This window comes from Rhea americana, unplaced genomic scaffold (assembly GCF_003343005.1).
Source record: "Rhea americana isolate MKP2758 unplaced genomic scaffold, rheAme1 scaffold_107, whole genome shotgun sequence".
Lineage (NCBI taxonomy): Eukaryota > Metazoa > Chordata > Aves > Rheiformes > Rheidae > Rhea > Rhea americana.
Genome location: NW_028185117.1, coordinates 352,743 through 375,058, shown reverse-complemented (window position 1 = coordinate 375,058; position 22,316 = coordinate 352,743). Strand labels below are relative to the sequence as shown.

The following is a 22,316-nucleotide window of genomic DNA, read 5'->3' as shown; positions in this document are numbered from 1 at the left end:
CTAGAAATAAAATCGTGAAAACAGTTGCTTCACTGGAGGAAGGAGGTTTGGCTTCTAGTAGGCCTAAAGAGTCTGGGCATCTTCAGACCTCGACTATGGCTGAAGAGATTTTTTTTTTCTTGGATAATGGTTGTACGTAGAGAGCAGGTAGATTGCTGGCTTTTAAATATTTGATGTCCGACAGCACCCGTTCATCATTTCTGATAACTTAGAATGTTTCAGAGCTCAGAGATGAGGYGGGTAATCTGATGTTTAGTATAAATTCACAAGGGATTGCGTTGTCTGACAGCAAAGTTAGCACTTGCTGTGGACAAAGGTTGTTTTGACCAAAAATACATAGGAACTTTTATATATATTTAGAAAATAGCTTTTCAGAACTGTGGATGAGTATAAGTTACACATAGCCTATGTAGTTAAATCCATTTTTGACTTTGGAATCAGATGCCAGTTTTTGAGGTAATCCAGTCACGGAAGTAAGTCACTCGTGTGTAAACTCCAGGTTTATTTGCTTTGGCACATTCATCTCCCCAGCTCACTATTCCCACGAGGTACCACATCAGTCTAGAATCTGGAGTAACCAGCGGTCCCCCAGAGTCCCCCTACAGAATGAGGAGGAAAGAAAAGTTTCATTAATCGGAAGGCAAAATATAATTCTCTCCACAGACCAGAGGCTGTGCCTTGTAAGAGACAAAAGCAAGCAGTATTTCAAGAGCTGCCATCCATGTAGAATTCAGACTGTTTCTGAAATCTAAGTCAGAAGCCAGTGGCTGTTTCCTATTTGCCATGGAGTCTCCTGATGTGTTCCTGTGGTTTTACAATATCATTTCTCAATTAAAAAAAAAAATATATATATATACCTTCCCTTCTGCACCTGCCTCTTCCTTCTCCTCATACAAATGAATGTAGGAAAACACAAATATATACAGCAATCTAAGCCAACAGAAAAGCTTATTTTGGGGGTGAGGAGTGAGGGGGTGTGAAATCTCCCGGACAAGTTCTGCAAAGAATTTCGCTTTGCATGTGAATCTATGGGACTGAGATTCTGAAAAGGATCTGTTTCAGCAAGCATTTATGAATATGTACTTTACAATCTTTTAAAATTGTTGTTAGGAGATAATTTTTGTTTGCAAAAATTTCCTTGCAACATTTGCAAATCTGCATCACACAAATATCCCTACCATTCAATTTACACCAAATTGTCTTATCTTTATTCGTTGTTTCAGGCAGTTTTGCTTGTGCTGAAGTGGATTTATTTCCAAAGATCTCTATTAGGAGATGATCAATCCAGAATTTTATTTCAATGCATGGTTGTACAAGTTTGCTAGCATCTCAATTGCTACATTCTTAAACTTCTTCCCTCCTAGCTGGGTACTGTCTGGTCTTGGCTGCTTGAGACATTTAACTTTTTCCTCACATTTAATATTTTAGCATTTAGTATCTCTGATAACATCATGTCATGCTAATTTGAAAAAGGGAGGTCAAGGACCAGTCATGCTCAAATATGACAAAGGTATAACGCAAAGTAATTCATTTCATCTGGGCCAGCTCACTTCAGTATCACCTCTATACACGTTTTATTTTTAAGTAGTTGTCATGATCAGCCCTTGCAGAGTAATTTGCTGAGATGAAAACACATATGCACTGGCAGAGCAGCCTCCAGTAAAAAAAAGAAAAGCCACTAAGGGAAAACTGTGCAGTGTACAAGGGGCTGGTGTGGAGTGGAAGCACTGAATTAGGAGTGATGCATCAATATGAGATAGCTAGTTATACTTGTGGAAACAAATTGTTAGCTGGATTTCCCACAAGATATTATGAGAAGTAAATGGGCTTGTATCAGCTATTTTGAGTTACAAAATGAGAATTTCATTTCATGCCATGCAAATTTTAAATTCTGATTATTATACTTAGTAATTTAACTCTCTAAGTTTTTTTGCGCTAACTGATGTGCTATAAATGTTACTTCATTTCAGGTTGTAATTCCTGTTTGAATAGAACCTACTTAAAGCATGAATACAATGTCAATTAAGAGTTGATAGACCAAATACAGAACCAGCATTAAAAGGATTTTCCTTTCTAATTTTCAGCCACAGTTACCTGACAAGCATCTACTCCTCCTTCCAAGTATCCAGCACACAGCATCCTAGGTGTTATGTCACCATCATACACTTCTTTTCGGTTGCAAGTGTTTGAGTCTATAAGTTTCACTGTTGCTTCCTGAAGAACATTAGGAGTTGGACCTGAGAGGAAAGACTGGTTTAGGTATTTATCAAAGTAATTATTTTGCAGTAATTAAGATATACAAAGAGCATTTAATGTTCTCTTATGGATGACCAGCTTGTCTTAGCTTAACACAGTGGTTTTGCCTCTTGCTGCCTGTAAGTTAGCCTCTCACTGAAAAGGTATATGCTCATCTTCTCACTCAGAAATTGTACAACTAAGATAGCACTAACAATCACATGGATGCACACAAAGCCTGAAGTATAACATCACATATTCTGTTGAATTTTATATAATGGTATATATATATAATGGTATATAATGGTATAATGGTATATATAATATATTTATATAATGGTATGGGACACAAATTACTAAGAGATTTGGACAGATGATTCAAGATCTTGGTTCCATGGCTAAATCTGCTCCTGGCTTGGCCTCATAAGAGTAGGAGCTTCAGGAAGCTGCCATCAGTATCTCACTGTGCATATTTTCTTGAAACCCCAGAGAATTACCTATAGCTCCTGGCCAGGTCTGGTAATTTTCTTAGGCATTACATAAACACATACATGGCTAGACTACCCATCTTAAGAATTCACATTATGAAATGGTAAAGCTGGAAGGAGAGGACTGTCTTCTTCCTATTTCCTGCTTTAGTGTTATAACTCTGTCTTTTTCCAGTCTAATTTTGGAGGAAGAAGTTGCTGCTCATGATTAAACAAATTATTACTTATACACCAAGAATTAGCCTCATTGCCATACACCATGTGGCTACTCAAATGATATCAATACAGCATTAGATTAGAACCATTGTTCGTGTAATGTCTTGGTTGCCTGCTAGACTTCAGACTCACCGTCATTGGTAAGTGCTCCCCAGCCTGTGATGACAGCATAAATATTATATGGAAAAGTCTGAGATGGCTCAGGCAGACAAACGCGGTGTATGTTGCTTGTAAACTCAACTTGTTTAGAGAGCTTCACAAGCGCAATGTCATAATCGTGTTCTGGGTAGCGATACTTTTCATGAATAATAATAGTCTTGACTGATCGCTTCACGCTTGGTGGCTTCAAAAGAGCTCCAAAAGTAGCAGTCCACTTGTGAGGGTGACTCATGCTAAAATAGTAAAGAGTACTGTAAATATTTAGCTGTAAAATAACATGCAAGTATAAATATTTAGGTCTTTAGATTTAGTCAAGTGCCTTCACCCTAAAACTCCTTCATTGCTGCTCTTCACTCGATTCTTAAGGCCTATGTGACTTTTCATAACATGGTGCTGCCTTCCCTCCTCAACCGTGGTCTCATATTCCCTCCCTTTTCTGGCCCCTGATGTAGCCAACATGTGGCTACAGGTTGCATCAGAGCAAGTGCTCTTCTGCTAGAAGATGCCTCATCTCCTTTATTCTTTTTGCATGTTAATAGTCTGCCAACCAGCTATTTAATCTTAAAGTGCCCTGCAGCTTCACGGTTGTCAGATCTGGAAGAAAAAAATGCTGGGAATACCTGGCTGAATGGAGGGGTCATAGTGTGGGACTATCACTTCAGGTAGCAGCTTGCAGCTGCAGCATCTTTGTAACACGAAGGTGTGCCTTTGGAAGCTCTTTGCATAATAGGAAACAAGCCCTCTGCCATTTCAGCCACATTACCTTTGAAGCGTTTTTTGCCAAATATGCCAAATGACCATTTATTTCCACCGGTATCACTGTCAATTTTGCTCAGGAGGAGTCAGTCTTTAATACCTCATTGAAACATGAAAGTGATAGGTCCACTCAACCCTGACTTCTCTAAGGCAGAAAATTCTTCTGCCAGGAACACTCAGGAGGGTGGTGCAGATTTGGATAGTAACACAACTCGATGCATGCAGAGCACATTGTGCTCTAAGTCTCTCTAAGCTGGGAACTTACTCTCTGAAGCAGTGAGCTGCAGATACAAGCCACGTGTTACTGATGAGTGTTGCGCCACAGCGATGGATGTTATTGTACTGTAAACTAGCTTGCCACGGCCAGTCCCCCGTCTCTGCCGAAGACAATCCACCGACTATTCTCAATGATGACAATTTTGCTATTGACTTGACTGATCTATTCTGCCGTAAGCCACAGACTGTTGGAAAGGAGAAAGAGTATATTAGTTATTCTTCCACTTAGTAAACCTGCCTACCAAGGGTTGCAGGTATTATGGAAAATATATAAAATCACAGGACACCCAGGTTCTCTAATGGTATAACATCAATGAGAAAACATACCATCCACCAGCCCCCTGAGTCAAGGATCTTCATGCACAACCCATTTGGATAAAAGCCTGAATGAGGAAGTGAATATTATGGTAAGCCATAATACGGTCAACTAATTCAGGATTAGCTGCCTGGGCAGCCAGTCAGGAATCAAAACCTTTCACCATCCCAAATATAGGGATTGCCCACCTGAATGTCCCGAGTCATTCATCATTAGAAGAAAACATAAGCAAAGGCAGTCTCTGAGATGGGAATGTTCCAAGCCACGTGTTTTTAGAGTTTATGCAATGCGGATTCCCTTAGCAAGGTGTCACTTGGAAGTTGGCAACTGTGTATTGCACAAATGGGAGTTTCCATGTGGTCCCTGAGAGCCACTTCAGGCAAAGAGCCAGTCACATTAAGCCAGTGATGGATAAAGGTATGGATCCCTCCAGCAAGCTGTGCATCCATGAGGAAAAGTGTAACTCTCCAAACCGCAGAGGAATAAAAATATCTGTGGTTTCAGCTACTGAGCAAACATGCAGGAGCAGCTGAAGCTCCTAAGGAGGGACAAAGTTGAGAAACTTTCTACATCAGTGGAGCTGCTTCTGCTGTCTTCTCCCATCCAGCCAGGATCAGATCCATTTACCTGGACGAAGACCGACTGGCCTTCATCCAGAACCTGCTTTCAGCTAGACAGTAGGAAAACTGACAGACAGGACTGTCCCAATCCACTGAAGAAGAGACAGAGCTAAGAATCATTCACATAGAGATAAGACAGTCCAAACCATCACGCTGTCCATCTCCTGTGGCCAGTGTTCTGTAGAGGGGGTATAGTGGAAATCTGTAGTACCTCACTGGAGAGCTGCAAGCCCCAGGCCCCTTGAAGTCCTCAGTGGGGAAAGACTGGAGCCCTGCAGAGCATAACCTCTGCCCTTTCCTGCTAGGATCTGCACAAGGTGATGTTAACAACACCTCATATCCAAAAGCAGCAGTAAGAGCTCAGCAGATTGAGAGCTGTTCATAAATTTGGGGAGGAAAAAAAAAAGAAAAAAAAAAAAGAAAAAAGTCCTACAGCATTGAGAAGTACCAGCCTTTGCCTGGTACTGAGATTTCAAACTATGCACTGAAGGAAAGCAGTGAAATCTAAAGATACAGTTACTTTTCCAAAATTTGCTATGTAAAAGGAAAATGGGAGAATATGCCATAATTGACAAGACTGCCTGCCTGACACATTTCCTTCCTGCAAGTTCTGGGTGATATGGCTTTTTAGGACTATTAGATCTGCAAACAAGTTGCCCTCCTTCCCTAAAGGCTCAAAAATGTCCTTACAACCAGCTACCTCAACTGCACTCCTTTAGTAATACCTTGAGAAGACTGGCAGTTCATATTGCCTTATATTTAAGAAAACCTTCTGTGCTCACAAGCATGCCAAAATCCAGAACATTTTCATTATAATCACAGACTGATGTCATGTCAGTTCTATACATTTCCTCATGCTCGTACACACTACGCACAAAAGAAAATGATAAATTCCCAGTTTTCAGTAGCACCCTGAAAGCCATTATTCTAAACTGCTCTGCACATGCCCAATCCTGCCAACTTTCGGGGCATTTAGCTTTTGTGGGCTATGTTCGAGGACTCAGCTGGGCTGACAGTTTTTATGCACAGAAATAAATCGTTACACCAGTGTCCAACATGTGCACAGATTAACCAGCCTGTGCCACTGTTGCACAGTTTCAATACTTTGCACCAGGGAGAGGGATTAGGTATCAGCACCATGAAGGCAGGATTAGACTTGACTATGTGCTCTATTTAAGTCCACGTTTTAAGCTATTTTTAGTAGTGATTGCTTCTAACTTTAACTTGCTGAAATAGAAAACGCACTTAAATTCCTGATAGGGGCCTGGCTGCCATGAGCACACTATTTATAGTGCAGCCTAGTGTTAAAGCAATCAACCAGCCCCAGAAAAGTCCTTCTAATTTATTAGAAAGCCCCAGCACTTGCTTGGTTTCCTACATATGCCTAGAAGGTGTTCAAAATATCTTCATTTTCATGTAGAAACATGGCCAAGGTTCAGCGCATGCAAAGGCAGATGCCACTAAGTGGAAAACCTCCAGGGGAGTTCTAGGGTGGATACAGACCATCTGAGAACGGACCTTCACCCCTAGTTACGCTATTTCCGAGTCAGGGCTGGGTGCCTCCATAAGGAGCCCGGGAGGCACCGACAGCAGGCTTCGGCATGCCTGAGCAGGGCTTCCAAGTGCACCGTGCATCTGCATGAAGTGTGAAGTCATGTTCATTAGCCAGGATGAAGAGAAAAGGGCCAGAAAAAATGCTTGGAGACTCTTAATGCTAATTAAAGCAATGGGAGAGCTGCCAGGCTTAAACAGCTGCCACTTACTGTCATTGAAGAGGGCTTCTGCTCTTTTCTTCTCCATATCTGAAATAAAGAAAGAGGTGAGTAAGACCAGGACAGATGGACAAGGCTTTTTCACTGCATGCTCACCCCACCTTTCAGCTTTTGAGCAGGAGAGCAGCAAGAGGTGGGACAAAGGCTGCTACAGGTGTTCCTGAAGCTCCTACACAGTCATGCTCCTGCATTTGCTATCATGCTCCTCTCTGTGGTGTGATCTGATGTTTTCCAGCTGGCCAGCATCTTCTGATGACCAGTGCCCAAGGAGCAGACCCAGAACAAGCTCTCTACTCCTTAAGATCTGCAATTTCTCTAGGGGAAAGTTTTAGCAGTGGAAAATTTTGAAGCTCCTTCTTGCACACAAACAGCCAGCCATGTTTTACACCAAGCCCAAAGGAGACCTGGTGCCCAATGGTGCAGCCTTGCAGATCAGAAGTCACTGACTTCGCTGGAGTGAATGGCCATTTACAACTGCAGCAGCTGTCTCTCCTCCCATGTGATTGAGGAGCAGGGTGCCTGGCACTCTGTGAATACTGAGAGAGATAAGTAAGAGCAATTTATTGCAATAATTCCCCCTCCTTCAACATGCGCATATGTGTTCATGGACAATACCTACACTTCCACTGACAGTAAGGAGCACTGGCTCAAGGTATCAGCCTGTCCCTTTCTTCCACTACGTTATTTTTGCTAGAGCCACCCTTCTAGTTGCCAGCAGTCAAGAAGAGAGATCACACATCCAATATAATTTTTAAATTACCCAGTAATTCCCGTACAGTGCCTGTGACTTCCTGCTTCATGGCTGCATAGCCTTTCTTAGCAGATCCCTGGGCTTGCCCGCTTTCTTCATTTCCACTTTCTTGTTGCAGGTACCCAGACCAATCCTTGTTTTGATCCCGAAAATACCCAAGTTGGTAGGAGCCATCCTTTTGAACACACAGGGTTTTGAACCACACTTGCTGCAGCTGCATCACTTGTGTTTTTCTTAGGGTCTTGACACTCCTTTTGGTATGCAGAGTGAATTGCAGGTCTGCAATCCACCATTGTTAGACGTGTACTAGTATCACCTTAAGCAGACGCAGAAAGGAGGCAAACAGAAGTCCAGGGCATGCACAGCTTGCAGGGAACATTACAGAGGCAAGGCAGAATGAAAGCAGCATGAGCAGGCTGCTTGCTACTTCATTTTGGAAGAACAGGAGATGAGTTGTTAATTGAAAACATAGTGATTCAAGCTTATTCACTAGAAACAGGAACTGTTGACATAATAAAGACAGAGGAGGTTTACAGGTGGCCAAGTGAAAACTCATGAGCTTCGCTTCCAGTAAAAGTGTTTGCTTGTACTTTCTCAATGCCTGTGAAACAGGATGGAGAAAACCCTACTGCAGGCTTCACAAATGTGGGCTATATTCCATGAATTTTCACCAATAACATGGGTGCTTGTCACCAAGATGCCCTAGGCTGATGCGCAGTAATATCGGACAGTAAAAGCTAGGCCAGCAGGAGGAGTCAGCACTGCTGTAAACATCAGCACTTGTTAAGTACAAAGTGCAAAAAACCAGGTGCTGAGCTCTGCTAAGTTTTAGCAGTTTCACCAGTATGTTTATATTAGCAAGAAGAGCTTTGAAAAATCTGGACCTGGCTATTTATTTCAGATATAATAACCATCCAAGATACGCTAGGAATTCAAACTACATTGAGAACTAACTCAGTATTTGGGTCGTTCTAATATTGCATAGCTGGAAACTGGTAAGAAATCAACCAATGCAATCAGCACCTTTGGCCTTCAAGTGCAATATCGATCACAATATTTTTTCAGCTCCTCTCTGGGTGGAGAGACCTTTACCTCATAATACCTAATTATAAAGCCTGCAGTCAATTATTAACACTTACACAGCGTTGCAAAACTAATCAAGACGACAAAAGAAGCGAGCAGCCTGTTCAAGTGCACTGCCGGAAGCAATTCAATCGGCATGTTCTCACTGCACCGGCTCTTGCCATGAGTCACCCAGCTGGGCTGCGAGGCATCTCTCCACAGCTCTATTCGTTGTCTTGCCAGCTACCTTGAATAATGTACAAACCCCATGCGGGCCAAATTCTGGAGCTCTGAGATATATCCACTGTCTCCAGCTGGAGTCTCTTACACATCTTCAGAGAAAGAGCTTCTCCAGACACACACATCACGGGTCTTAAATAGTACAACTCTGGTTTTATTTTCTATTTCTATTTCTATTTTGTTCATGTGTTTTATTTTTGTGTGGCAAGCCTTGCCTTGAAGCAATCACTTCTAAGGCTTGAGAAGCAATTTTGCTGCCCTGCTCATTTACCAGTTACACTAGTTGTTTGCACTATCAAGAAAAAGTATCACTTAGTCACAATCAAAATGTCTTATTTTGCCCAGCCACACAGAGCTGCAAATATAGTTGTTTGTGCTGCATTTAGGAAAAGAGCATTCGGGCTTCTACTGTAAAAAAGAACAAGTTGCCGATCCATAAAAGAGAATGGGCTGTGAAGTTAAAGCTTGCCTAAGTTAAGAGAAAACAAATATTTAAATTAAAAACAACAACAGTCTGCTGAATTGTAGCTTAGGGATTCTGTCTTTTAGAAGAGGGATTCATTCTCCAGTTGCACAATCAGTTCGGTTAATACAGTTACTTTGCACATTTAATAAACTAAATGACTTTAAGACACACTTCTTAAATCACTGATCTCCACTGCCTATAAGTGACAGTAATGACTTGTACAGTTACTATTAAAGATGCAGTCGATATCTTCTTCTTCTTTTTTTTTTTTTATTCCTGAATATGTAGGCTTGAGCAAACATGGAAAGAAAAGAGTCAGAAAGCATCTTTATCTTGCTATTGTTTATATGCGATACTCTTAAGGCCAGAATTTCTAAGGTATACAGTGGCCAAACCCATTATTAGGGTGCATTATGTATTTCAGTGCAGAAACGGACAGTGATGGCTGCAAAATTAAAGACAAGAAAGCTGTTTCAAAAATCCAACAGAGCTTTGCCCAAACAATAGCATTGTTTTTCACTTATGCCAATTCCCAAGAAAAGCTTTATTTTCTTTAAAGGATCCCACTTGTAGTTTCTATACGCCATAAGGGCACTGCTAGTTTCAAAGGCAAAAAGAGTGGTCCATGCTCAATTGTATCAAGTTCCCATATCTTGTGGAAGTTTTCTCCCACAGAAGCAAGGCAGAGATTATCTTAAATAGGGTACGGAAGAAAGATTGGATTGTAAATGTAAAAACTCTTTAATAACACCCCAAAACTGATACCACTTTTTTTTTTTTTTAGACATGCATTGGAAGCAAAGATATTAGAACCTCRTCGTTCTTTCTTTCTTTCAAACAAGAGAAAAGGTCTGTCATGTGCAACATGCCATAGTGTGAAACACCTCCCCACCAGTCTTCTGCTACTCTCCCCACTCTTAGAAGAGGAATTGCCTCCCTGGAGTGAAACACCCTTGTGGAAGCAGCAGAATGAGGTTTGGGCGTGGGTGATGCAATTGTCATTCCTTGAGCGGGGGAGAGTGACCTGGTGGAGACAAGACAAAGGCTTTGCACCTCTAATTGCCCCTGTCACCCTGCCCTTCCTTTGCTATTCATGTCCACGGGAGCTGACCTCACATCACCGGCTTTTCCCCCCTGCCAACTACATCTTAATTTCCTGTTTAAGAGAGCAGTCCTTGTCTTTAGCTCAAGTTTGTCAGTCCTGACAGAAAAGCGTATGAATTGTCAGTATATTTATAGATTTTTGACATGAGAAAAACATGTCAATACATTGTCAGACATCCATTGAAGAATTAGCATGGCATCAAAGAGTGGGAATGTCAGATATCCCCTGTATTTCCCAAGGTGCAGATGGCATATCCTGCTTCACTGTGAGGGCAGTTACACATTGGAAAAGGTTGTTCAGAGAGGCTGTGAAGTCTCCATCCTTGGAGATACTCAAACCCAACAGGACATAGTCATGGGCAACCTGCTCTAGATTACCCTACTTGAGCAGGGGTTTGGACTAAGAGATCTCCAGAGGTACCTTCCAGCTGCCAATTCTTCTGTGATTTACTTGCCCAAGGTTGCTGTTACAGCTTGTATGGTACAAAAAGCACAGCCCCACCACACACATTGTTTGAGCTACAACCCGATGAAACGTTCCTTGCTAATCCAGGTTGGACACTTGTCTGCATGCCTTCCAGGGAAGACTCGATAAAGAGAAGTGAGAACCTGTCCCCTAGATTCTTTACTTTGTATTTGTAAGGAGTTTTTCAAGTCCTGGATGCCAGATAAACAGAAATAATAACAGTTGACTTGTTGATCAACATCAATTCATGACTCATTGTTCATGGTCAAAACCCTTGGCGGTGCGACAGACAGGAATACTTCCTATTCACTTCAAACAGTGCCAGTGATCTTGCAACCGGTTTCTTTCTGACATCAAGAGCATGCTCCAGGATGCATGTTTTGAGAGACTTTGAACCTACCTGAGAAGGGGTAATAGGCTGGCAGCTGCTCCATGCTCAGCTGACTAGGGTGCCAGGCTGTGAGTTGGCTCCATGTCTAACTAGGAAACCCCAGGGAAGAAACTCAGCCTTGCAGGAGATCTCTTTGATGCCAGGACTATGCAGAGGACAAACTGGGGTGCGTTCTTCTTTCCATGTCAGTAGGAGAGTGGGCCTTAACTTGGGTGTTGCTAAGTCACCGCTGACTTTGACATCTCACTCTGCTGGTACTTCCTTTGTCGTCTGGAGAAGATAGGATTTAAATTTGCTTGCTCTTCCACTGAAGATATTTGRGCTTCTAGTGGGACTTGTATGCAAGTGCAAAGACCTCTATCTCCTCCTCTAGTTACTTATCTATTTTTGAGCCAAAGCTACATTGGATGCCTAGAGATGTCACTGTCTTTTGCTGTAAGAGACTGTGAAGTATATGTAGATAGGAAAGCAGGGACTGCAGTAACAACAACACATCTGAAAATACCAAGATATCGATGTATTTTGCAGCCTTACATAAATAATGTCTACTAACTAGTGATGCTATAAAAAGTAGTATTTCTTTTTTGCTGTTCTTTTTCTTCTAGCTTTGCACACTTCCTATTTTTTCACACCTGTGCCATCTGCTTCTCTCTTTGAGCACAAATGAGCTAACTGGCAGTTTAGAGTTTATGCCCTCAAAGCTCTTCATTTCCAGTCCTCAGGAATGAAGAGGCAAAACAAGTTTTATCCCTGGGCCAGCAAATTTCTTAGTTTGGCACAGCTGCCCTGGACAGCAGCTGAAGTTCTCAAGCATTGCATCCAACTTGCAGGCAGCTGTTTGTGGCTGCTTCCCAAAGCAAACACTCTTGAGTACCATGCAGGTTAAGACACGGTGTTGAACAAGGTGATTAGATGCTGGGAGGAAGACTTACTCGTTCTCCTTATCAGACCCTCCTAGTATGCCATGTAAATCAGCACCTGACCTGGATTTGTTCAGCAGGTTAGCTGTGCTTGCCTATATCACGGCCTCCAAATTAGAATATTTTGATCAGGCAATTACAATGAACAGGTTAATGATTTTTTTAAGCCATTATGAAAACATTCTGGTATTGCCTCAAGACAAAGAGGGACTCCAGCTGGCAAAACCCTTCAAGTTACTATGAAGCAAAGTCACAAAGGTGCAGCAGAGCATGAAGAAAATCTTGGGCTTCTCAACTTTCCTTGGCTTAAATAATAGAGTTGGACTGGACGCTTTATGCTGTGGACTATTCTAAGGAGAGAGAAGTTGGAAATGCAAACCCCAGATCCCTCTCTGGACTTCCAGGATCTGCTTCCAGGCACGAGGAGGAAGGACCAACTTTGTAAGCCAAGACCTGCATCTCCTCAGAAAGCCCAGGAGTGCTCTCCTCCATGCAGTTCACTTGAGTCAACCTGCTATTCTTAAATAGCACCACAAACCAGAGATTGCCTAAGCTTCACAGCACTGTTGAAATCCTATTACCAAAGAAAGATCCAAATGGAGCCTTTTATCATTGTCTCCTAGAAATAACAAAGTCTTGTTATGTTTGCATGATGCCTAACAATTGCACAACACCAGTCCTGTAGTGAGTAGCAGACCCATGCAGTCATCTGTGTTTTATGGCAAGGCTGGGAGAGCCAAGAAAAGCAACACTATGTTTATCACACAGCTTTATCAAAGTGACATGGAGATGCAATCTTCTACTGAAACTGTGTATTTAATGAAAACATTATGATTCAATTAAATCAGCTAATTTTCTAAATAGCAACTAATGAATTACAGCAATATCCCTGAGTGCAGCTCAAGGTCAACTAAAAGAAGAGTTTTGAATCACTTCTCTCATTTACCAGACTGAATATAAGCAGCTAATCAGATAACTCGATGAGACGATCACAGTCATTTTCTCACAAGCATTTTTGTACTCCATCCAAGTTTACCCTTTATGCAATGCATCAGATGAAACTAAAGCTTCAAAATTCACTGGATCATGACCCAGGCTTCTTTTAAACACTTTTGATCTCTCTCTTTTGATGGGAACGTGCTATTTCCATATGGAAAACTAGATGTGCACTTTGAGCCAACAACTGCCAAACAGGAACAACTGGACAATGAACAATACTGCAGAGAAGCAGTGCTTCTTCACCCAGAGGAATGTCACCTATCATCCTGAGCCATCCCAGGGCTGAGGACGAGTGGGCCATCAAGAAACAAGAGTTTCACTGCATTGCAAAAACGCAACTTCTTCATTTGAAGTGTCAAGGGCTGGAAAAAGAGGTTGCTCCCAATCATTTCCAAGGAAGAAGCCTGGCTCTGACCAGCATGGAAGCTGACCCACCATGCTTGCTCTTGCAACACAACTGTCTGGCCTGTGTGCATCTCCATTGATTTCAGTAGTCTAGTGATGGCAGCAAGCAGGACATCTGCAATACCAAACGGAGCAAGTATCTACCCCTTCCTTCTCACTAGCAACTCATCCTGGAGAAGTCAGACTCTCAGAAGAAATGCCAACCAAATGTAATTGAAGCTGAGCCATGTGCAAAACACAGAGTCCAGCCCTGCCCCAAAATTCTCCAAGAGATCAGAAATATCAAAGAGGAAGGAATCAGGTCTCTCAGTGAAATTCATTACATCAGAAAGACAGTGCCGTTTCTCTTCTTATCCTTCAAATGCAGGCCTGCCTTACAAAGAAAGGGCTAGATCCTCATCCTCATCTGAAAAACGGTATATTGACAAGAACATTCTCCCTTTCTCAGTTTCGTGAAACAAAATTGGGGAATTTGCAAAGAAATTCGATCCTCCCACTAAATTTTTTTTTCAAATAATTTGCTGTTCCCCCCACCAAAGACTTCATACAAGCATTGCTCCTACCCTTTCAGGTTCCTCAGAAAAGTAAGGACCTAGGAAAAACACAGAGTATGTTTATCTGTGCTACCACATACTGAAGCACTACGATGAGGATCCTGCTCTCTCTCCTGATAGAAATATGAGGTTTGTCCTGCAGTCTGGAGCAGGGAGTAAGCCTGTACAGAAAAGCCACAAAGCAACTGCTCCTGTTAATCCTTATTTAAAGTGTATTTAAAAGGCTTGAGCAAGGTTTACACATTACCACAGATTTTGTTCTAACTCGAAGAGCAGGAATGACTGCCCCTCAGACTCAGTATCAGCCCCTGTCAGAAGGGAAAGAAACAAAATCCAGTCCCATTATTCAGAAAAAAAAAGTTTAAGGGAGATAAAATATACTTACCCGAGACAGTAGAATATTTGACATCTATTCGCAAGGGGCCATTGTACTTTTTCAGGCCCCTCCGTAATATCCATTCAACTCTTTCTCGCAGTGCTTCTCTGCAGTCCGTAGAGGAGAACCAGAACGTGAGTAGAGCCTCTGCCACCACACCACCGGTATCGGGGCTACAAACCAATGAAAACAATGTCTTATTACCTTCAGCTCATTTCTACATTTCTTGGTTTTATCTTAGTTCTTCCAATGATGACAATTTAACATAAAGGATTAAATATATTTTCAGACATTTTACAAAGAGAGAGGTAGTTCTTAAAAAAAATACAATCCAAGCAAGTCCTGAATGGTCAAATGCTCACATATTTAGGCTAGGAGAAGGCATGAGGTGCTCTGTGAATGATTGGCCAGACCAGTGTTATAATCCTGGAGTTAAAAAACCCATTTATGACTGTATCACTGGGACATAAGAACAGCAGGGAAGGAACCGATTTGATAGCAGTGAAAAGCTAGATACGCAGGAATTCAAAAACATCAGGCAACAGCGGTGTCTAAACAGACCCTTGCAGGGCCCTGGACATGCACAGAATTTAAAACTCCTATCACCATCAAAAGGGTAGTCAAGTGACTAGCAAAAGGCTACACAACACCATCACTACAACTTTATGTGAAGTCAGGTATCCGGTTGGACATTTTTGGAGAATATGACTGATAACATCACATTATGCAGAGACAAATGGAACTCAGCAGCACATTCACAGTCTACTTATCACAGTCTGGAAGATGGACAGAAAAGGAGCTTTTAACAAATCTTACTGGGAAGTATGAGCAGGACCCATGCTGAGACACACAGTTCCACAAATTGAAGTGGTTACTGCAAAGCCCACATAAGATCAGAGGAAAGAAAAAAAAGAATCATATGAAAGTCTGAAYGCATCCAATGGTAATAGGTCTTTCTCCCTAGACAGAGCATCAGACACCAGCCTCTGCAAGAGATTGAATGCTAGACTGCAAACACCAAAGTGTCTAATCTGGCATACTAAATCTTGCCCTGTCTTTGCAGATGCCTCATGCCTGGTCATCACACTGGCAAGGTTAAAGTGCATACTAAGAGCTTACTTCTCCTTTCCTTTGCCTCTTCTTTTCACCAGAGCCAAGAAGCAAGGACATAACGCACAGCAGGAGGAAGTACAGTTATCTCATGTTGCATACAGAGAGTGAGATAAAAGTGGGTCTTAAGCATCATTCAGACAGGAAAGGAAAAAGAAGTCATCTAGTTTGTTATCAATATCTGGGAAATTTGGAATTATATGAAGGAAAAATAATAAAATAAAATAAAATAAACTGTAAGCAAGTAGCTCGTACGCCAGTTGTGATCAGCCCATGAGCTTGGGAAAGGACATATACCAAAACAAGATAAATCTTCCTGCTACCCCTGCCTTAGAGAAGGGCAAGAAAGAGGCCATGTGTTACTAGCACACCCAAGGTATGCCAAGTGTCTCATAGTTGAGCAGAAAGACACATCCCTTGCCTCAAGGATCCCATAATTGAGACTGAGTAGCTATACATGAACTTTACAGCAGGCTGTTTTTTTCCCCGCAGTGCCAATTTCGGCGTGATTGCCACTCCATTTATTTTCCAGATCTTATCTGCTCCAGCTGTGGGTGTTGCTCGGCATTTCTGAGGTGTTCCCTCACCAATCCCCCCACTCCTCTTCCTGTACAGTGCCACACTGGAATTACTATACCAGCTCTTACAAGCACACCACACCTCTGCAAACCCTCAGGTAAGTTCAGGCAGCCTTGAATCACTCACTGCGCAGTCAAGGGCCACAGCTAAAGGCACCTAGTCAAGATATGTTTTGTCTTTCGTAGTCAGCTGTGGGCATTATCACCAATGCATTGTTCGTGCTGAACCAAAATTATGCATTGCACTTTCCAAGCAAATTCATAACAATGGCCCTGCTTGGAGGAGCTGGCAGTCTGAATGCTCAAAAGCTTGTAGGAAGAGATGATATCTCTTATCAGGCCAAATGATATATTTGGAAAAATGAACAAGCTCTGGCACAGACAAGCCATACATCATACATTATAGCAAGTACATCAGTCTGTCCTCAGGAATAACAATAATGAAAGATTTTATTTCTTCCTACACGTTTGCCTCTCAGTTCTACCATGTCTACATTTGTATTACTCTAAAAAGCATCTAAAAACAGTTTTAAGGTTACATTTAAGTAATGACTTGCCTTACTGGAGGTTATGCTAAAATTAGAGCAGGAGGAAAGGATTTTGTGAATTGTTGAAGGAGAAACACGTTTACAGCAGTAAGATCTTCAGGCTGCTTTCAGTCTKGTAGGTTTAGAGTGTGATTACGAAAACTAAGATGGGAAAAACCCATCCTAGGTTCATCTATAAGGTGATGAGGCTCTGAGCTGACCATTGCCTCTCAGAAACAAGACCTCAGCAGTGGTCAAAAATGAAAATCAAATACAAGATTCAGAGCAGGGCAACAAGATGGCAAGAAACAGCTCCTGCAAGGAATGACTGACCAGTCTGGGACTGAAAAGAGAGGAGCTTGCAGAGTACAGGAGAGAAAAGGGATATGATTGGAGTGTCCAATACCATTAACTGTTAGGAGAGGAGGGCTGGGTATCTTCACTGCCTCTTGCAGTCCAAGAACTAGAGGGCATCAATCAAAGTAACAAGCCAAAAGAGGCAATTTTTTCACAAGGAACTCCTTTCTAAAGGGTGGAGGCACAGAAAGTTCACAAGCCCAATGGGAGATTGGATAACTCTTTGGGGTAGAGCTCTGCTGGGGGTTACTAACCAGACAAACTACAGCTACTTCAAGAAATCTCAAGCAGCAGATARTTGGAGACAGAAAGAGTACATAGGGATAAATATCATACAAGTCTGTTTTGCTCCTACTATTCCCTAAATGTTGTCTTTTGAGATGCAGTACCAGACTAGAGTGACCTTTATCTGAATATGTACAGTGGTACCTGGGTCTTCATCAACAAGCCCAACACAGCAGTGAGCACTAAATGTAAAATGCCATCTGCATTACAGTGAAAGAAATACAGGTTTGGAAATGCTTTTGAATTTTAAGATAACTAAACTTATATTTGCTTTATTAGCTAAAGCTTGAGCTTGCTGAAGATCTGAGTACAAACACATATTCTATTTGGACTGTTTATCTTCTGCATCAAGACTCAGAGGAGGATACGGTTCAGAAGAAGGTCACACTCAGTTAGGTATCATGCTCTGGACACACACAAGACACACCGTACTCAGTCAGATCAGGTGGCTCTCCTGCTGGGCTTGATGAGCAATTCATTGCATCTCAGCTATGTGTGCTTATTATAATCTCACCTACCTCACTCTGATTAAGCGTGAGCGGATGTATTTTTTTCTTAAAATGGAATTGTGAAATGTCTTGTCCATCTGTTGAAAAAAGAAAAATTGAAGTTAACAACAACAGAAAAATAAAAGCAAGGTGGATGTCTACTGGAAGGGGCATTCTGAGCATGGTATTCAGTTAAAATTAGCTCAGTTGGTTAGAGTGTGGTGCTGCTAATGCCAAGGTCACAGGTTCAATCCCCGTACGGGCTATGCTGAGGGTTGGGCTAGATGATCTCCAGAGGTCGCTTCCAACCTTATGATTCTATGAAACTCATGGATTACAGAGCCAAGAAACATCACCTTGCCCAGCCTCAGAGAAACATTTGCCACAGATTTTCCCAAATTGCTTCCCATTCGGCCTAAGGCACATCATAAAGATCTAACTTGTCTTTCTAAATACCCTATGAATATGTCAGTATCCTACTATACTACTGTCCCTTCCACTCCTACATGGTTTGCCACATGCTAGGGGACTTTTCAAGCAATTCCCATCAGAAACAGGGAAGTCCAGGCCCCATTTTATATTTTTTTTGGAATTAATCCYCAAATAGCCTCTTTGCTGGTGCCTGCTTAACCACATCCTGCTGTAGACTAAATGTTGTCTCTCAAGATTGCACAATCCATCTCAGGGATAACGTAGCATGATATAACATGGCATGAAATTCTGCTAGGAACAGCTCGAGATCACTGGAAGATTGAGAAACAGCAAAGTCACCAGGGAGTTATGCAGTTCCTTGTATCAGCAATACCCAAAAAATCAAGTGCGTATGTGCTGTAAACATCAGATGTATTACAGAAGAACTACTGAGGAACGCTTTACAAAAATCACAAGATTTTGCAGTCTTTAGCCCTTAAAGACTGGTCCACCTAGAACAAATCTGTGGATTTTCAGCCTTTTAAGGGAAAGAGGAAAAAAAGTGAATGAATCTCAAACTTCTGGTGTAATGCAGAAATGCCCAGAAATGGGCACATAAACATGAAAACTGCAGGTGAGTGCTTCCAGAGAATAAAAAAGCCCCTCTTTTCCAGCCTTGTCTGTTATAACATTAGGCCTGACGTTGCTGCACAATGATACGAAACCAGAATAATTTCAAGATGAAAACTGCACAATTTGGAGTGAATTTTAAGTTGAACAACATGCATTAGTGAGGAAAAAACAAAAGTTCTTCACGGGCATGCATTTAGCTGATGTTTGTTTTGTTAGTGGTAGCTACTGGGAATTACCTGGTAGTTTGGAACAACAGACAAAAAAAAAAAAAAGTGGGTATATGATCTGAGACAAACCACTGCACACACACAGTGCTATTTATCCTGGCATACGGCAGGTTGCCAGCTGCTACCACTGCAATTTATGAGGCAGAAGGTTAAGTATCAGTCATCAAGTGCTTTGTTTCTTTGTCTTTCCTATTGGAGAACAAACCTCCATAAGCCTTAGATCATCTCCTACATGCTCTATGCAGGCTGATCCCAAACACCTTGTGCCACGACAGAGACGAGCACTGCCAGGGGCACATGACAAAACTCCATGACATGCAACGCTGTGTATAAAAATAACCTGAGGATCCTACAYGTGACTGAATTATCAGCAACAGATGCTGTTTTCAGAAAATTCAGGGTGAAAGGGAAGTTAGAGTTATTTCTATGGTAAGATCATTAATATATGATTCCAAATGATACTGCTATTACTGGATTTGTGTTGCTTTCATTGCCCATTTCCACATCTGAATGAGAAGGAGTTACTTCCCTCCCCTCTTTAGAAACCACTGCACTGCTAGATCATCAGTAGGTGAAAAACACTGATAGGAGAATGTTTCTGTTTCTAGCCATCTTTGCAAAGTCTTCAGTAGCATCAGACCTGGCTTGGTGTCTTTCCTTCCATAACCTGCCTTATGTTATTAGGAGAGACATGCTAGCTGTGCTTCTCCACTATGCCCCCCTCAGCGCTCACCTGCTGAAAAATCCATTTCTGACAGACACAATCTTGTCCCAAATCTACTTTTTCCTTCAGCCATGAGCTTGGTACTCTGAATTCTCAGCAGTAGCCTTCATATTTCAAGCTTACATAGGAGGAAACATTTTATGAAAATGCCTTTTGCTAATGGTTTGCAAGCATTCATGGTGAAGGGCCATCTCGTGCTGCTTGTGATAAGACTTCCAATAAAAGTTTGCGCACCTATAACCTACAAAACATTTCTCTCTGGTCATAGCTTTGTTTTCAGCTTGAGTCACAACCCTGGGAGCAAAAGCAACCACAACTCCATTTGGTAAGTAGGTTAGACTCAGTCCTGCCTTGGTGAAGCATCTAAACTCCCTTCAACCACCCTGTTTTGGTTGCAGTCATTCAAAAGAGATGCTGCCATGAATAGTTCCCTTAACTTCACCACTGATTAAGCACATCTCACTTATTTTTCTGGTATTTGTCTAGCAACTGCTGAATGGTGGCAGTTGCTGCTGCAGGCAAACCACCACTCCTGACAAGCATGCTAATTCCTGCTCATTTCATATGAAAAGCATTTTCCTGACAGCCTTCATTTTAGCATTCTTCCAGACAAGTTTTTCTTTGAGTTAATGTTTTCTGGCTAGTTGCCTAATGCTAATCTGGCATTTTCTTAATTCAGTTTCAGATCCTCTATCCTTTTATAGACTTTCTCTTAATTCAGTACATTTTTCCAAAAGAAGCCTGGCTTTACTCATGAACACCAGTCCCTCTATGCCAATACAGTAGCTAATTGTGGCTAGTACCAAATATGCAAGAGAAGGACAGGAAAGCCCAAACCATGGAAGCCCAACCCCAAAAGAAACTCTTCCTTGCTCCCTGCAGACTGAAATTGTCTTATGTCCTGAAGCACAAGACATATTTTTCTGTGCTATCTTGAATAACTCAGGATCTTGTCATTAACGGTTTTTTTCTGGTGTCATACTATGCCACCAGAGCCAAACTTCTTGGCCCTCAGAACCACCTACCAGAGCCAGGCGAAATGACCTGCCTCCTAAGACCCAGGGAAAAAGCAAACTATGGAAACTATGGATTGTGCGCAGCTGGGATCACATTGTGCCTCTGTGGCACCTGGGCTGTGCTGGCCCCGCTGCGTAGCTGGCTTTGGAAATGACCCAGCATGGGGGAGGAGGAGGTGTTAAAGCAGCCCTTGCTTGCTTCCATTGTGCACCGCTCTGCTGCTGCGTGCTGTGCTGTGTAGCAAGATCAACGGAGGGTCATCGTAAATCCAGTTTGACAGAACTATTCTCCAGGATATTTGCTGAGCCCATTTAATAGCATGCAGTGGATTATCCATCCATGTTGTCTGATGGGTTTGGGAGCACAAATCTTGTCACTGCTCAATCCTGCTACTTTTTTGCCAACTACCAATTTAGTTGACCAGCTCCTGTCGTACTACAGTCCTCCCTTTTGCTTCTTATGGATAGAAAGTCCATTAGCAGTGATTTTTTGATTTCTCCACGTTAAATACTAAATGGACCATATTGGCTGGTTCAGTGGCTTTCTCCAGCATTTTGTAGTGGTAATACAATATGAATTACTATCCATCAGTCACATTAATTCCATATTTACTGCCAAACTTGCTGACCAATTTGCACCCAATTTTGTAACACAAAATGTTGATACCCCYCATAAGCAGCCAAAAGTGCCAGCTGGACACAATCCCAGTTCAGAAGCAGCCTTGGGAGCCTGAGATGTGTCAGAGATTAGAGGAGAGAAGGAGGGAGGATGAAGGAAGGGAGGGACAGGAAAGCCAAGCCTGGCACTGTCCAGGATGAGGGTACAGACAATGCCATGCTCCCTTTCTTATCAGAAACACTGATTATTCTGAGCACTGGTGATCCCAGAGCTACTCTGCTTTGCTCCAGGCAAGGAAAATGGGCCTGAAGGAGAGTGAGTGTAAAAACATGTGGGCCTCAGGCAACCAGAAAAATCCATCAGAAACCACATGCACAAAGACAGTGTGTGTCATACCCAGCACGGTGGGCAAGAGCAGTGCCGTCCCACATGGTCGAGAAAGCCAGCACAAACTCCCCAGTGTTTAAACTGGCTGGACTGCTAAAGCTAGGAGGTGAAGAAGCCCTGTGTGATCTTGCACTAAAACAAGGAGCACAGCTGGATGGGTGAGGTGTCACAGCTGCCAAAGAGAAATAACTGATCTCACAGAACCATTCCTAAAAGAGATTGGTCTCTTGGATAGGAGATATTTTAAGCATACCGATATGTGGGATAACATCAGGATTTAAAGTACCATGCGCATCCCTAGTGCAACCCATTTGAGAGGCATGTCCTGGCATTAGCTTCATTATAGCCACTGTAATGGCAACAGCTGGAATTAAGGTCACCT

The 22,316-nt window shown here is 42.2% G+C and overlaps 1 protein-coding gene across 1 annotated transcript in view; it reads right to left on the bottom strand.

Moving 5' to 3' along the window:
• Positions 1–437: 437 nt before the first annotated feature.
• Positions 438–22,316, bottom strand: part of LOC146601236 (transmembrane protease serine 11E-like) — a 36,559-nt gene continuing 14,680 nt past the window's right edge. Inside the window, exons 5-11 of the mRNA XM_085309647.1 lie at positions 17,948–18,015; positions 14,582–14,745; positions 6,830–6,868; positions 4,120–4,315; positions 3,072–3,331; positions 2,095–2,237; positions 438–599 (exon numbers count right to left, since the gene is read on the bottom strand). Coding sequence (XP_085165773.1) covers positions 438–599; positions 2,095–2,237; positions 3,072–3,331; positions 4,120–4,315; positions 6,830–6,868; positions 14,582–14,745; positions 17,948–18,015 — 1,032 coding nt within the window. The remainder of the gene's footprint in view (positions 600–2,094; positions 2,238–3,071; positions 3,332–4,119; positions 4,316–6,829; positions 6,869–14,581; positions 14,746–17,947; positions 18,016–22,316) is intronic.